Genomic DNA, 17208 nt, shown 5'->3' with positions numbered 1-17208 from the left:
GAATGTGGTGGAGCCCCGTCCATTTGAAACCATGGGTTGTTTATATTCAACTCCTGTAACCGTGGAATAATGCGCGATCTAAGTAATTCGAGAAACTTTGTTGAATTTAGAGTTCCATCGATGAAGAACGGTCCGATTAGAATATTGTTTATTATCCCGGCCCAAACGTTAATTTTAATATTATATTGCGTATGCGTTATGTTGTGTACATGATTATTAGTTTGTGACCAATATCTAATGAAGAAAACGGTATCAGTAAGATTTAATATGGAGATAGGTACCTACCGATAGTTTTGAGAATTTACTGTACCGTTCAGAGACAAAGATGCTTCATCTGTAAACATTATTTTGTGCAATATTTCCTCATTATTGTTTAACAAATTAAATATTGTTTCGCAAAAGTCTGTGCGTTTTATTTTATCATCATCAAACAGTTGTTGGTGATTTTGAAATTTGTACGACTTGTATTTAAATTTCTTTAGCGTTTTAAACACGGAAGTTCTAGAAATTTCAAATTCCTTGGCCATTAAACTTAGTGATGCTGTTGGGTTTTCTTCAGCATAGCACAAAATTTCTAATTCCAATTCTTCATTAAGGACATGGTTAATTTTTGCCTTTTTTGTGTGAAGATTTGCAACACAGCCATCCCTATCAAATTTTGCTATAACTCTGTGGATCGTTGAAATGGATGGTATTTGTTCGTCAGGATACTGGACTGCAAGTAAATCGCGGACTTGTCTTGTACTGTTTAGGCCTTTGTATAAATTTATAATTGCAATTTTCATTTCTTTAGGCAGCATTTTTGAATTTATTGCAGGGCGGTAGATTTAAAGGTGACAGTAGTACATTGCGCCTACTACCCATTTGAACTACTCCTTCAGGTTGATGCGTTTTTTTTAAAATGGAACATAGGGAAATAGCATTGTATGCATAATCGTATGTTCCAGTCTAAGATAAACTCACTGTATATCTCTTCTACATTACAGACTCCATCTACTCCCGAAAGTTGGCAATCAATTGCTGATCAGTTTATGGAACTATGGCAATTTCCTCAATGTGTAGGGGCGCTTGACGGACGTCATATTACATTTAGACCTCCAAAATCGGCTGGATCATTTTACCACAATTACAAAGGGGATCATTCACTAGTATTATTGGCATTGGCCGATGCGTGCTGCAAATTTACATACATTAACATTGGTGTTAATGGTAGAATAAGTGATGGTGGAGTGTTTCGTGATTGTACTCTGTCAAAAGCAATTCAAAACAATTCGTTAAATTTTCCACAATCTCGACCATTACCAGGATCCAGTAACAATGTTCCATATGTGATAGTTGCAGACGACGCATTTCCACTGTCCACAAGAATATTAAAACCTTATCCACAACGAGGTTTATCTCACGACAAGAAGATATTTAACTATCGGTTATCAAGGGCACGACGTATCATTGAACATGCATTTGGTATTCTTGCCAACAGATTTAGAGTATTGTTAAATCCGATATGTCTGTCACCAAATAAAGTAGAAAAAATTACTTTAGCTTGTGTGGCACTACATAACTATTTATGTACAAATAGTGGACAATTTTATACTGATTTTGACGAAGCATCAATTATCACATTGGATACATGGAAACCACAGGGAACAAATCGAACTTCCAGATCAGCATTATCTGTGAGGGATGAATACAAAAATTACTTTTGTTCTCCTACTGGCAGTGTAGAGTGGCAGGATGCAGCAGTTTTAAGACACAATTGTTAATCATACAATTTGAATAAGTGTATATATATGTATATAGGATCACTCAGATTTTATTTGAAATTCTTGGAAATTATATGTACAATATCGCTTTCTATTTTATCTAACAAATCGTCATTCTTGATGCGGCGTAATTTTGGTTCAATGTACTTAAGAAAGACATCAATCCTATCCGCCTTGATAGTGCTAACATCAGGCTTCTTGCGTGCAACTGCATTAGCAATTTCATTTATCGCTCTGCTGGCATCTGCTAAATAGTCGATTTCATTCCCCTTTTTTCTCTTTAGTTGAGATTGTGGTCGGCTGGTTTGTGGCGTCTGTTCAATTACATGCACATTTGAGGCGCCTCCATTGACAGGTTCCTAAAGTACATTTATTTACCGAAACATTATACTTATTGACAAATATAAGGAAATACCTCTTCAGTTTGTGAATCGTCTGGTTCGTCTTCATAAACAACCTCTAATTGTGAAATGTCCGTAAATTCCAACGATTCAATATTACTGTCTGATGAAAGAGAAGGTGAAAGAGGCTTGGGGATGCTATCATAAATGGCTGTCTTTGCAATTGAATGCTCCAAAACAAACAGCATTAAATCATAATACCAAATGGTAGGTATATACACCTTAAAACATACATTTTTAGAACTATACGATTTGTTGCAATGTAGATTTGCATTTACCTGGTCTGTACCGCTTCCACTTTTCATGGAGTTTTCGTGTTTACGATATTCCACTAAGAAATTTTGTCGAAGAGCTGCAAACTTATTTTTTACATCTGCAATCGTTACACCTGCTTTCACTGCCTCCAACTTTGAACAGATGTCTGTTAAGGCAGCATTTCTCGCATGCTTGTTTTTGTATTGTGGGGATTTAACCACATACAAGCAAGGGTGATTTTTGTACACTTCAATGAGCATGGTGACCTGCTCTCTTGACCACGACATTTATTAAAAGATTGTTATTTGCTACCATCACAAGAAATTGCTTATTGCACAAAACCGTTAATAGTGACAGAGAATAGTGAAAACTGAATGTGATATATTATTTTTGGTTATGTAGTATGTACATTGCTGCCATTCAAAAAAATCCCTAGATTTCCAACAGCTGAATACAGAATTTCCCTATATTTTTTATCATAATTATATCCATAGTTTGACAACGTGTAAAGGGCGGTATAGTTCTCGTAAACATAATTTTAAGAACACAAATATACTTCAAATTTTTATCACAATTGTGGCCATAATTATGACTCGTGTAAGACGGGTCTTAGACAACATTCTTTCTATTCATGGCCTTTTGGGGAATGAGAATTTCTGCACAGGAATTTATCCCTGTAGCTCAGCCACAATTTTTCTTTATATGTATAATTTTGTTAATTTTCAAATAAAAATGTTAAAGTTGTGTATTATTAATGGTGTTATATTGCATACGAGTCAGCCAGCTCGATGCATTTGACCAGATGTGATAAAAATAAAACAGTCAAAAGTTGGCGTTTTTTCATACCCCCGGGTATGCTGAAAGCCAAAAAATTCTAACTTTTTATTTTAAGAGATATCGACTTGAAATTTTTTTTGGGTCCGTAGACTATGTAAATGGGGTGCTCTGAGCCCAAAAATGATTGGGGGTGGGGGACCCACCTGTAAGTCAAAATGGCAAATATAGTCAAAAATCCGGAGGTGACCCCGTTTAATCGGGCCTGGCAAAGTTATTTAGCTAGGGGGTTGGTTGATGGCTCGTTGGAAAGAGGAAGGATCAAAGAATCTACAGTAAAAATTCAGCCCGATCAGCCCCGTGGTTCCGGAGATTTCCTAACCTAACTTTGGACCGACGCCAAACCGGAACCGGAAGTCGAAAGTGGCTGAAGTAACAGAGTATTCCTTGAACCTTCCTCTTTCCAACGAGTGGTAAACGAACCCCCTACCTCGATAAATAAACTCTGCAAATTTTTTAGCGAGGTCATCTCCGATTTTTTTAAGTTTTCGAAATTTTTGAGTGCCCAAATGGCCTCCCAGCTCAACACGGACGTCAAATTCGGATTCCTCGCACGCGATTTACTCTAAGAACAAATTGTCGCTCGAATCCGAGAGATTGACCAAACTGCGAAATTTTCGCTCAAAGTTCCATCTTGCAACTCACCTTAGACACATTCCTCTTTCTAAAGCGGCATTCAAATCTACACAAATTTTGTGGTGAAAATTTGTAGTCCATATTTTTGTGGTAACTTAACCACATCCGAGTTCTAACCTAAACTAAACCATTGATTATAAGATGTCAGAACTCGGAAAGGAACGCACAAAATTGGGCATTTTTAGAGGAATAAAATAGGTATATGTTAATAATAAACAAAATCTTTATTTTGTTTTTTTTTTTCTTATTCTAGTAGGTCTCATGACCGGGGGTTCAGCTGGGGGCGAAGGAGCGGTAGAGGATGAAGGAGTTGCGGTAGAGGATGAAGGAGTTGCGGTAGAGGATGAAGGAGTTGGGGTCGGGGGTCGTGGAAGCTGAAGGAAAAGAAAAAGGGAGTCCTGGGCCAATCCGAACAGTTCGTCATCGGACTCCGTGGACAGCACGGCATCTAAAGTCAGTCGGAACTGCTTCCGACGCCGCAGCCGCTGGAATGCGATGACGGACTGTTCGGAAAACTGCTGGAGCCCTCTGAACATCTCCCCCATTATGGTGCGCAGCACTGCTACGTTTGGTCCCCCGTTTGAGTTTGGCAGTAACTCGACGTCCACTCCTACGTGGAACGCCACGTAGCACAGGTCAGCAACAGGAGATGCCACGTAGATGTTGGTCTTCAGCCGCTCGAAGTGCTGCCGGATGATCTCCTCCAGCTTGCTCCGCTGCTGAAGATTGCTGCGTCCACGCCAGAACCCCCTGAAGACCGCCCCGTACTCCACCTCCTCCAAACGGGTACAAACGTAGCAGCTGCTGCAACTGCTGGAGACGCTGGGGTTGAAAGAAGATGTCCTGCATTTTATATTCAGTTTTTGTTAATTCGTTTCTTTATACTCACTGGAAGTTCCATTGCAGAGAGGTTGGAAGAAGAGGGAAATGAATTTGTAGGTTAGGTTACAATAACCGTTATTTAGGTATTTTAGGTATTAAATAAAATTGATGTTTATATTCTCGAGGGCGCCATCGGAAGTGGCCCAAATTTTTTTACACGTTTAAAACCGGCCGGACTTGTACTTTTTCGTACCCCGGTGCATAGGAAAAAAGTCAAAAAAGTCAACTTTTTTATTTTTTGAGATATCGACTTGAAATTTTTTTGGGTCCGTAGATTACGTAAATGGAGTGCTCTGAGCCCAAAAATGAACTCAGATTGGGGGTGGGGGACCCCCCTGTGAGTCAAAATGGCAAATTAGTCAAAAATCCGGAGGTGACCCCGTTTAATCGGGCCTGGCGAAGTTATTTATGAAGCTAGGGGGTTGGTTGGCTCGTTGGAAAGAGGAAGGTTCAAAGAATCTACAGTAAAAATTTCAGCCCGATCGGTCGGGTGGTTCCCGAGAAAACCTAGCCAGACTTTGGACAGATGCTGTACCGGAACCGGAAACGGGAAGTGGCTTTCAAATTTCTCAACATTCCTACCAAAACCTTACAACCAACCTTTTTTAGAATTTCTTTTTATTTTACATTTTTTTATACATTTTCTTTTGACATTTTGGAACACATTTTTATTTTACATTTTTACAGAACTACTTTTTTTTTACATTTTATTACACAAGTTTTTTTACATTTTATAGAACATTTTTTTTTCCTCAACCACCACCTTATTACATCACCATGACCACTCCTGTACATGTAAGTTAAACTGTTTTAACATAAGCTTCTTCTGAATCAGATTCAACGGTCGTTGAAGTTCTAGGGTATTCATTGGTTGAATCAATTTGAGCCCACTCATGTAATATGAATGTAATGTAATATTAATCGATCATGTGTGGTCTCTTATAACCAGATCCCCTTTGTCATCGGCTTTTCGTTTAAGGTTTCTTCCTGCTTCCTGAACTCGTTCTTGAATAGCTTCTGCGGTCTATCTTCACGTCACCTAGTACATTTGTACCAGTTAGAGTAGTCTCAAAATGAGAAGTACATCGTGACGTCATCACTTTCTGCGCGTATGGTTGCCACCAGTGGCGTATCATAGGATATTTAAATTGAGGTTTGAAAGTACATTTGCTGTGTGAAGCATTTGAAATGCACTTTATTAATTTTATAAAATAAATGTATGTAGGTGTAATTATGTACAGTGCAAAGTATCGTACAAAAGCTTACCTATGATATAATACAAATTGAATAAGTACAATTCATCACTAATATGTAACATTATGTATGTATGTAATTATAATATTATTGAAATGCACATAATTATCTGAAACCTCATTCCACTGAACTAGAACTTTCATCACTATCGTAATCGTCATCATCTGATGAATGGCTGCAAATTTCTCTTGAGCCAAAGTTTGCACATCTTGCAGTTTAAATGTCACGTTTCTGGCTGCAACCCAATTTTTTACTATTGCCCATATTTTTTCGATCGGGTTCAGTGCTGGGTGATAGGGTGGCAATCTGAGCACTCGATGGCCATGTTCGAGCAGTAAAGCATCAAGCTCATACCTTTTGTGGGCCGGTTTCTGTATTTTTATTATGTTATACAATTCTGGTTTAGTTAAATCAGAATCAAATGGGATATTTCTTTCTATCAGCCATTTTATCATCTCTTTTTAAAGTGGCAGAAGTAGGATGTTTTTCTAAAGTTGTGTTGTGGTACGATGCATTGTCAATTACAAGAACGGATGGTTTATCCAAATTTGGAAGGAGTTGATTTTTTACCCAGGTGAAGAAATTGGTAGCATTCATGTCGTCATGGTAATCGCCTGATTTTAAGCCTACAAAAACTAATTTGTGTTAAGATACAAAAAACACACACAATCCTTACCAGATCGAAACATAAGTAGGGCATTTGGAATAAATCCATTTGCACCACCAGCATGGACCATAATTAAACGTGGGCCTTTCCCAATAGGTTTTCGAAGACCAAGTAAACTGTTGTCGGACCATTCTTTAGATTGTGTGTGCGGTGTAAACAATTTGTTTGACTTCCTTTTTATACTGGGATAACTGTCGATCTTCCTTTTTTCCTTAACAATGCTCCGATACGTTTTGTCGGAAATTTGAGTAGCAGCAAGAAGTCGATCCTTGAAACGAGTGACAGGAATAGAGAGACTTCCATTTTCAGCTTCCATTTGCATGAAAGTCAACACATTTGCAATGATTTCTCGTGCTTGACTATGAATTATCTTCCCTTTTACACCAACTTTTCGAGAAGATGGTGAGATGGTGTTGCCATTATCCCAGTTAACTGAAATAAAGAAAAATAGTTTTATTTCCGCAACATCCTGTATACCACAACTCTTAAGAATCACACAGACCAAAACTGTCTCGCTCAGGCTGGATAGAAGTCGAGTTGTAAGACATGCTTTTTCCGTACACAAAGGCAACGAAGCACACTCGCTCCGACTCCTACTGTCTCGCCTCGGAGACCGAGTTGGTGTATTTTATTGCATTCATTTACATGAAAACCAAATTTATTAATGTTGTACAGTACTTATCGATTAACTGAACAGTTTTAAAACAAATTCTGGCAACTACTTTAAGAATTTAATTAATAATTCAAGGGATGTAAGCATGAGTATAACCTCAATTTTGGTATTGCATTAAACGTTCAATACTTACGTAAATGTACGCCAACAACTGCCGGGTAGCTCTGAAAAGAACTTTTCTTGAATTAACACAGGAAGAAATGGTCACACAAGGAAAATATTACAAAAATAGAAGCGAACTTGCACACGAAATCACGAACGGCAATGCACAAATGTCAACGCGCGCGCTCCCCTTAGGAGCTATCATGGACTCTCCCGGACACATTTTCATGCTTTGCGCAAATGGCGTCACGATGTACTTCTCATTTTGAGATTACTATAGTAGTAGTGATATAAGCCCGATTCTAACTCAAAAAGTCACTAGATGTGAAAAAAGTCACTAGAAGAGTAACTAAGTTTGAAACTCTGCTCAAGGCCACTAGAGGTTTGAAACTCTGCTAGTGATATACGAGCCGATTCCAACTCAAAAGTCGCTAGAAAAGTAACTAGGTTTAAAACTTTGCTATTCTCATATAGTGGATTCGTCTTATGGGTATTGTTCATATTGATTGATTATCGATTTCGGTTACTCACGCTAAAGGTTATTCACCTCATGCTCTTTCTGTGTTATTGATTGATTATCGATTTCGGGGTCATGGCAACATGGTTCTGATTTTTGCTAATTCGTGGGTTCATTTCTTCACTAAAGTCAAGTATAAAGGACACGAGTGAACGTTGTACAAGACATTTCTATACTGGCATCAGAGAAAAAATGACAAAAGTAATGATTGCAGAAGATCCCGAAGACCGCCATCGAAGAAAAATCGCATAGACGAAAGGAGGATTAAAAAATTCAAGTGGGACCTGGAGGTGTTTGAAGTGCAGCGCAAATTAAGTAGAGTACGACTGCATACAAAGAAAAATCTGCAATGAAATTTTCTCGCTCACACGCAAATGCTCGTATATGTGTATGTGTACTTAATTTGTATTATTGCAGGCATATCGTAAAAAAGAAATAAAAGATATCTTCACGTTGATCTTATTATGTATGTTTAGTTGCTTAAAACCCGAAAAAATGTTCATACAAGCACCTCTCCCATGTCCCCCCCCCCCCAGCCTCGTCCTTATATGCAACTTAGTACGCATTACCGTAAGATGGATGATGGATTGATCTGCGTTCGGTTCTTTCTCACACTTTCAGTTAACCTTCCTTCCTTATTTATATGCAGCTTGGTATGCTCTACTGTAAGAGGTATAGCTTTTGAAAAGGCGTGCATTCGTGCATTTCTTTTGACGGCTGCAAAGTTTTCTTAATTTGATCGTTTTCCACGCACCCGGCTAAAGTCGTTTGTCTTAAACTCTTACACCTTCACCTCACAACAACAAAAACAGATAAGTTTTTTTTATTTGTTAAAAAATTTATAAATTTTTGACAATTACTTTTCTTTACAAATTTCATGAATTCTTCAATAAATTGGAGTTCTGTCTCCATCCGCCTTTCTTCTTTGGATGAAGCATCTAGTTTTTTTCTTAACTCGGTGGTTGTTGGTCCGAGCGTCAATAAGTTTTGCTCGATAAAAAGTATTATATTAAGTACCGGGTGATTCATTAGAAGTGATGAACGCTTGAATTTCGCGCGTAAGGTTTTAGTATTTTTGACATTATTAGATTGACGGTTTGAATTTTGTTAGTAATTTTTATCTGTCATGACTGTCATTTAAGAAACCAGTGTCGCCGTTAATTGTTGTGTGCCATTTGCGGTTTATTACTTTTTCCATTTTGAACAATTTTTAGAGTTGATGCACTAAAATATGTAAGAAACGTGACTGTGTCTAGTGTTAGTTTATAATTTGTGGTAAAACAGAAGCAGTATTTGTAGATTATAAATAAGTAAACGATTTACTGAAAGCATGATGATACACCACTGCAATTAAATAAATGATCATCAGTTTGTACCAACTTCATAATTTTTTTGATTTGCGGGAAATTCAAATTGTCCTCACTTCTAATGAATCACCCGGTATAAATATGCACAAACCTATAAACTTATTTTTTAGTTTTAACAAATTTGAGGAAGTCCTCTATATAGACGACTTCAGGGTCGGATTCGAGGGGGACGCGATGCGTTGTCGTGGCAGCGACTGCAATAAATAAAAAATAATCTATTACGATGGAGTTCTACAAGTATTATGATATAAATTTACGGTCGTTTTTGGCCCGATGGCACGAAAGGTTCTGCCGGAGGAGGAGACAGCAAAATCGATGCTGGTAGCGACAGCTGTGGTGGTGGCGGCGGTAGCCGTGTTGTTAGCGACAGCTGTAGTGGTGGTGTCGGCGACCGCATAGGTTCTGTTAATTGCGATGTCGGTATTATTCTGAAATGAGAGCATTTTATCATTAGCGAGTAGAAGAGAAAAACAACATTTTTTACTTACCGAGTTGGCTCGAATAAATAGTTTGTTGCGGGGTCCCTATCCAGCTGCGCTAACAGTAGGTCCAGTTCCAAATTCTCGCTCAAATGACCCGTGCTGTAAAAAGCGATTACTTTTTAACATAACGAAATAGAGGGGAGAAAATAATTTTAAAAAAATCAAATATTACTTACGTGATTGTCGAATTGTCTGTAAATTGTAATCACTTTATCCAATGGTCCTCCATTAGTGAGTACTGGATCCATTTGCATTAATACGCCAGTTTGCCAGTTGTTGATTGGCAGTTCTACCAATGAAGTTGATGGCTTGGTTTTTTTTTCCCGACTTATTGGTGGTGCAGGCTGGCGGTTTGATTAACATAGAGTGAAGTATATTAACTTTGTTGATTTTCGGCTTTTTCGGGATTTTTCTTTTAAGTGATGACATGATGTAATGTATACCGAGCTCGATGCTAACTAATAATTAGTGGGGAAAAATGTTCAGTAGATATTGTACAATTGTTGTAATCGTTTGCGGAAAACTGGAGAGAGGTTGCGTTAATGAGTGAGAACGATAGATCGTATGATTCTGGGATCAACTTCCCCGCTTTGTTTAAGGTGAAGCTGCGCGTAAGCGTATCCGAACTTTGATCTCGTTCGACATCTTTCTCGTCGTTCACATTCGACCTTTCGATCTCTTGTGATCGGAAAAACTTCATTTCGAGATATGTTTGCCATTTTAAAAGTGTCACCCAATCTTCTCTTTTCATGAGCATAACACTGCCGCATGCGATGCGAAGGATTGGTTCAATTTCTGCGCTGCGTATGGTCATTTTCGTGCAATTCTTGAGTCAGCTGAATTTTGTAAGCTCGAAGGTGAAGATCAACATGTATAATTCGACCCAGAGTTCTTGTTGAAAGGTTTAATTGCTGAGATCGATGGCGAATTAACATGTTTGGGTTTTCTTGCACACTCTCATTCACAGCAGGTTGTTTCGACGTGGTCGAACATGGCGATGGTCTCTATCGTCCTTCAGTGAATAAGTGCGCTCAAATTTTTTGATTAATCTGTCTACTGTACTGCGATATGGCCGGTTATGAACACCAAAATGATTACGTAACTTTCGAATCAACAAACGTTCTTGCGAGGTGTAGCGCGACATTTTTATGGAATGTCAAACGTCAAACATCAAACTTGACAGTTGCCAAATTTGGTGAGTTTACATTCGGTAGTTCAAAAATGGCGGCAAATTTAAAATGTGCGTTAAAAATGCCACACCCTTTAGAACGCGAGACTTCCGATAGTGTGCGCGAATTAGATATCGGCGTGGGTCCGCGAGTGTCACGGCGCAGGGGCACACGTAGAGGTATAGCTTCTCTGGCGTGGCGATTTCCTCTAAGCGCCAGCGCGGGTGCTGGCCTCAAAGTTTGGTCGGAGATGGTGACAATGGTGACACCATCCGGGGTAGCCGTGGTCGTTTCCAGAACTGAGCGAGGACGTTCCTCCGATGCTTCTCCTCCGAGCGCGGTGTCTTCGGCATCCGTGTGCTGGTGGAGAGGAATGTGTTTATGTTTGTCCGCGCTAGAGAGCAGCGGTTTTGTTCGCTAAAGAGCTGAGCGGTGTTGCTCGATAAGAAGCTGAGCGATCTACGCTAGAGAGCAGTAGGTGATTCTTCTTCGCTAGGGAGCAGAAGGCGAATGTTTTCTAGGGCGTCCGACGGGCCTTTTATACCCCGTCGGATGCGTGGGGGTTGCTCCCTCGCCGCGAGGGCGTGCGTCCTGTATTTGCCGCGCTCTGCGTGTGGCGACATCTGCTGGGACGCCACAACTCCATTACTGAATATATTTACATAGGGTTATATATACAAAGCCAATTATTAACTACATCTCTATATCTACTATAATATACTCATAAACTAACCACATTCCAATACGTTGTATTATGTAATTCTAAATATCTAAAGCTAACATCCTTAAAATAATCGCTATTAAATAAATCAATATTATACCTAACTATATTTAAACTATCTACTAAACTACTTATAAGGGTTTTACTTAAAACTAAATCGCTATTTATTTCTTCGATTATTTCTATTATAGTCTCTTTGGCCTCCTCTTCAAACTTAACCAGATCAATGTCCGCTAGTTTATTATGTTTCCACTCCAACTCGGCTTGGACAATGACCGGTAAGTTGCCCCATTCCAAATGCCTGGGTAACATTTTCTTAATGCAGAGGTTATACAGCGTATCGCAATGGGTAACACGCTCCATCGCACGTTTCCGTATACCTTGCATAAAGTCCGTGAATGTTTCCAGCTTAAATGTCCAATTATTAAGGATCCTCAGATCCTTTATAGTTTTGTATTGTCGTCCGTCCGTCCGTGTGCGCTCTAACTCTTTTTAAAAGTGGCCGACTGTGTTGAAATTTGGTGTATGGGTACTTTGGATTTTAAGGACGGACGCTATTGATTTTCAGTACCCTGGTTCAACAGGAACAAAAGTTATAGGGCTTCCAGTGAATCGGGAACAGGAAAAACTGCGGGCTCAATATAATAGAAATTAACATATTTCATTCCCTAGGTCATGTATCGAGTTCGGACTTTCGCTAGATTATTCCCTATGGCTTTTAGATGTGTAATAATTCAATATAACTCATCTCTGTGGTACAGGTCGAAAGTCTTAGGGCAAAATGTACCCAAAATTATTTTTTACACATGAATTGGGAATTTTAAAAGCTTTCTAACGCATTATCTTGATGCTGAAAGAGTGCGTCACGTCGTGCACATTTGATAACCGCATATGTGAGATTCAAAGATGTTAAATGATCTTTCGGAGTCCACATGGATTTTGATCAAAATACGTCAAAATCGTTATTTATGCACCAAGATCGTTGGGAAAAAGACCAAGAGCATTATCTCATTGACCAAAACATGAATTTTGATCTATTTTTGGCAACCACATGGATTTTGATCAAAACATGTCAAAATCGTTTTTCTTGCACTGATATCGTTGGGAACAAGATTAAAAGCATTATCTCAATGACCAAGACATGAATTTGATGCATTTTTGTTAACTATAAAACGTATTTTGTAAGATTAAAATAAATTGTCGTTAAAAGTGATTGTAATACTGAGGATCCTTCGATATTTCGTTGTATCGGTTTATTCATAAAGGACATTCGCATAGCCTCGAAGAAGTGGGAGGCCACTAACAACTCTTCAAAGTCAATAGTATGTCGATCACTTAATGTATCTAAATTGTCTTCACTCAAACTTAACCTCCATGCACTTATTAAATCCGCCATTGTACTCAAACCTGGCCGTAAACGATTTGCACACTGTAAGAATCGAGCGCTACTACTCTACTCTACTACTACGATATACTATAAAATTGGGACAATGTGATAGTGAAATATGTACGGGAACGCGCGCTTTTTCAATGAAAGTATACGAACTCAGAACTTTAGGATTTAATTACAAAAAAAGTATTCACTCAAATGGGATAATGTTTACGTATGTGATAGAATACACCTTTAAATAGACGTCGATACATTTTTATGCATTTCTGTATAATTACGCAAACGTTACAGCGATAAAATGACAGACGCGTTTATTCGCTTATTATAAGATACACTTTAAAAACTTTTGTTCATATCGATAAAGGACAATTACAAATGATATGATCACGGAATAGAATCAATGACAAAAAAATGTGAAGGGCTGCAGGAATTAATATATTTTGAGCGAAAGAGATAAACGCAACACCTCGAGCGGAGTTGGGGGGAAGGTCATTTAATCGCAAAGTTGTACCTTGCAGCAACGTTTCGTATAAAGCGGCACACACGCTAAGTACACGGTTAAGTAATATAGCATGAAATTGTTATTCTGTATTAATCAGTCAACTCATATACATTCATTATCATCATTATCGCTATGTTCTTCGAGATCATCTTCATCAAAGTCGATAACTTCGTCATCACTATCCTCGTCGTTGAGATTTATTACCAAAGGTTCTATGGCGACATCTATTAAATTCTCTTTTTCTCGGTACATATCTTCTACTTTCTTGGCATGGTCAACACAATTAGCCCAAACGCTTTTTGGCACATCTTCCAATGTTGCTTTGCAGAGGTCTAATACGTCTTTAATTTTGAATGTTGTGTTTAGCTTTGCAACTTTATTTTTGACATACGCCCATATCAATTCAATGGGGTTGAACTCACAATGGGCTACTGGAAGCCATAAAAGCTTCACTTTATCCTGTCGAACATCGTTTACCACTTTCTCCAGAAAATACTGTTTTTTGTAATTGTACCTACATGCGAGATAATTGCAAAAGTGAAGGCCTTGTCATTTGATCGAATGTATCGAAGTGTTCTGGTACCTGAACTTTTCGCTTATTTAACCATTCAATTATGTCTGCTTTTCTCCATGCAGTTGTTGGGTTTCGAAATTCAGGATTCAACATTGTATGGTAAGGTGCTTGATCAAGTACAATAACTGACTTATCGGGAATCACCCCCAAGACATATCGTAACCATTCCTTAAAATGCTGTTTATTCATTTCGTCATGATAATCTGCTGACCCTTTCTTCCCAATGAAGCATTTGCTACATCCTGGTAAAAAACCGTTTTCGTTGCCGATGTCAAGTATAATGATCCGTTGCCCAGCTCCAGAAGGTCGTTTGATTCCACCCCTGTACCCATTGATTTCTTGAATGGTTCCTCGATATTGGTTAAAGCTGTCGCGGTTTTCCGGGGTTATATATTCCACCCAACCAAATTTTTTTGAATGGTTTGCGCCACACCATGTTTCGTCTGTAAAAAATAGATTCCAACGCGTTTCTCTATATCTTTTGATGGCGTATAGATATTCGGCTCTTTTAGCAGCTATTGCATTCACTTCCATTAAAATAGGCCTGTTCTCCAATTTGCGATAGATAAAATTTATATCTTTTACCCATTTTTTTACTGTGGTGCTGCACACTTGCGGAAAATCTGGACACTCGTCTTTCAGTCGTTGATAGAGTTCGGCTATGGTTGGAAACCGTTTTCCCATATAAAAATTTAATATTTGTCGTCTTATAACGCCCTTCATAAAATCATCGATCTCTATTTTAGGTCTACCACTTTTTGGTTTTGGTCCTGAAACTATACCACTGATACTTGCTTCATTGGACACCCTTGAACTGTTTTTTCGCTAATTCCCAAGCATTGCGCAGTTCGTTTTGTTACTTGATTGAGCCGAACTCGATCTACACCATTCATTTTTTCTTCTTCGAAGAACCTTTTTACCTTCACAACAATCTCTTTAAACTCCACGGACACATAACGAGGCATTTTATTATTTATTATAGATATAGTGGTACGTCGTGACAACTAAACTGTTAATGTAGTTCTGGATGAGCAATGTGCCTTTATATATTTGAATGTAAGAAAATATTATGAACCACAATCCATTTTTCTGGTTTTGAATAATATATCTGTTTATCAAACACGTGCTCCTGTAGGTACCCACGAAAGAATAATAATGACAATTTACATTACATTGGCCATGACCATCTGTGGTTATTGTATTGTAACGCTCCAGTTAAACAAAACATGTTTGCCGCACATCACACATGAAAACCGCAGGTTATTATTCATCTTGTTTCGTACGTAGAGTATTGGCTAATTTACACAAAAACAAACATCCACAAGTTGTTTTCAGACAATATGTACGCATTTATGACGTTTGCTATTTTATTCATCTTATAAAAAAAGAATGAAGTCGTTTCCTTCAATAATAGCTGCGTTGCAATGTTTTTGCTTTTCCGCTAATTACGCAAAAAGGGAACAAGATATTTCCATAATTTTTTCTACAATAGCTACAGCAAGAATTGGGTTATGTAATACCCGAAATGTATGAATTTTCGTGGAAAAATAAACTATTTATGGACCTGTACAGTTGAGCATCGCGACAAATCACGCATTTTAGAGTACTTTTTTGTGAGGAAAATTCGATAACGTAAAAAGTCCTGGCAGCAAAAATTTACAATTTACGTATGTTAACAACAACTTACCAATTGATACGTTCCAAAAATTTCATTAATATCGGCTCCAGCGATTTTGAGATTTGAGCCTTCAAAGTGAGCGGACTCTACATTTTACGCCGATAGTAGTTGTCGAGAGAGGTCACGAGAGGTCATTGACCTTTGCGGTGACCTTGAACTTGTCCGCTAGGTTATGTAAATATTCATCACTGTACCATCTTCCCAAACCATACACTTGCTCATGTTCAGCGTCAAAACACAAGTCCCTCATTTCCCTATGTAATCTCTGCACCGCCGAATATCCATCATAAGCAACAGGCCAACTCTGCTGACTATAGGTAAACCACATGATAACTACTGTTTCATACAGAAACATGCGCAAAATATACAGGGTGTAAAAAAAGTATGCTGCCAAACTGAAACCTGGATAGTAGGCAACCAGCTGAGCAGAAAATACTTAATAACTGGTTGTCTAATCAGTACCGTTGCGGAACTATGAACCCCTAAAGACGACCAATGAGCGCGCCGTATTACGAATACCGCAACACAGGGATGCCGATGCGATATGTAACCGACTCTTGCTGCGCTAGGCGCAGGGTTCGATTCTCGCCTCGGGCATTTTTTTTTTAAATAATTTTATTTGTGGCCCTGAATAGGGCCGTTTTTTTTTCTCGTTTTAAAGCAAGTGCTCAAAGTGACCACCTTGAACGTCAATGGGTGCGTCGGATTAGACTATTTCGGACTCGCGAAAATCCCTGGATTTTCTCGAAGTTCTCGCGCGGCATCGACAATTCTGTCTTGGAGATCTTCTCGGGTTTCTACGGGGGTTGCGTAGATTTTGTCTTTTAAGAAACCCCACCAAAAGAAATCGCACGGTGTCCAGTCAGGAGATCTTGCTGGCCAATGAACGGGTCCACCCCTACCAATCCAGCGTTCCCCGAAGGTTGCCGTTAGATGGTTTCGGGCATCGAATGAACAATGTGCAGGAGCACCGTCATGCTGAAACCACATCCTAGCTCGTGTGGCTAGTGGCACATCTTCCATCAAAACTGGTAGGGTGTTTTGCAGGAAGTGCAGGTAAGCTGCGCCATTGAGACGTGGGGGTAAAACCCACGGTCCAATGAGATGGTCACCAATAATACCTGCCCAAATGTTGATTGAAAATTTGTGTTGGCTTGAATCAACATGCGTGGCATGCGGATTGTTCTCACTCCAAACATGGTTGTTGTGTACGTTGAAGTATCCTCGTCGGTATGCATTAGCAGAGATGCAAAGTCGGGCTCGGCCTGGCACTGCTGCAAAAGCCATTGACATGCCTCTACTCGAGGTGCGTAGTCATTATGAGAGAGGCCTTGAACCTTT

The 17208-nt window shown here is 38.9% G+C and overlaps 1 protein-coding gene and 1 long non-coding RNA gene across 5 annotated transcripts; both read right to left on the bottom strand.

Annotated features, from left to right (window-relative positions):
• Positions 1-1795: 1795 nt before the first annotated feature.
• LOC116159119 lies at positions 1796-3029 on the bottom strand. Of its 3 annotated transcripts, none has more exons than XM_031472032.1 (3): positions 2443-3029; positions 2179-2385; positions 1796-2122 (listed from the first exon to the last, which is right to left on the bottom strand). In XM_031472032.1, exons 1-3 carry the CDS (start codon positions 2704-2706, stop codon positions 1814-1816), a joined length of 780 nt encoding a protein of 259 aa, XP_031327892.1. In that variant the 5' UTR covers positions 2707-3029; the 3' UTR covers positions 1796-1813. The 3 variants fall into 3 exon arrangements, with proteins under 3 accessions (XP_031327892.1, XP_031327893.1, XP_031327891.1); XM_031472033.1 differs by having other exon boundaries at positions 2179-2334; XM_031472031.1 differs by having other exon boundaries at positions 2179-2727; positions 2829-3029.
• Positions 3030-9390: 6361 nt separating this feature from the next.
• On the bottom strand, positions 9391-11813 carry LOC116159375. 2 transcript variants are annotated; one of them, XR_004142970.1, is made up of 4 exons: positions 10010-11813; positions 9840-9932; positions 9609-9779; positions 9391-9545 (listed from the first exon to the last, which is right to left on the bottom strand). It is a non-coding gene; the product is annotated as an uncharacterized LOC116159375 (long non-coding RNA). The 2 variants fall into 2 exon arrangements; XR_004142969.1 differs by having other exon boundaries at positions 9391-9779; positions 10010-11808.
• Between the last annotated feature and the right edge of the window lie 5395 nt (positions 11814-17208).

This window comes from Photinus pyralis, unplaced genomic scaffold (assembly GCF_008802855.1).
Source record: "Photinus pyralis isolate 1611_PpyrPB1 unplaced genomic scaffold, Ppyr1.3 Ppyr1.4_LG1, whole genome shotgun sequence".
Taxonomy (NCBI): Eukaryota; Metazoa; Arthropoda; class Insecta; order Coleoptera; family Lampyridae; genus Photinus; species Photinus pyralis.
Note: the sequence above shows the minus strand (reverse complement) of the source record. Positions and strands in the feature narration are given on the sequence as shown.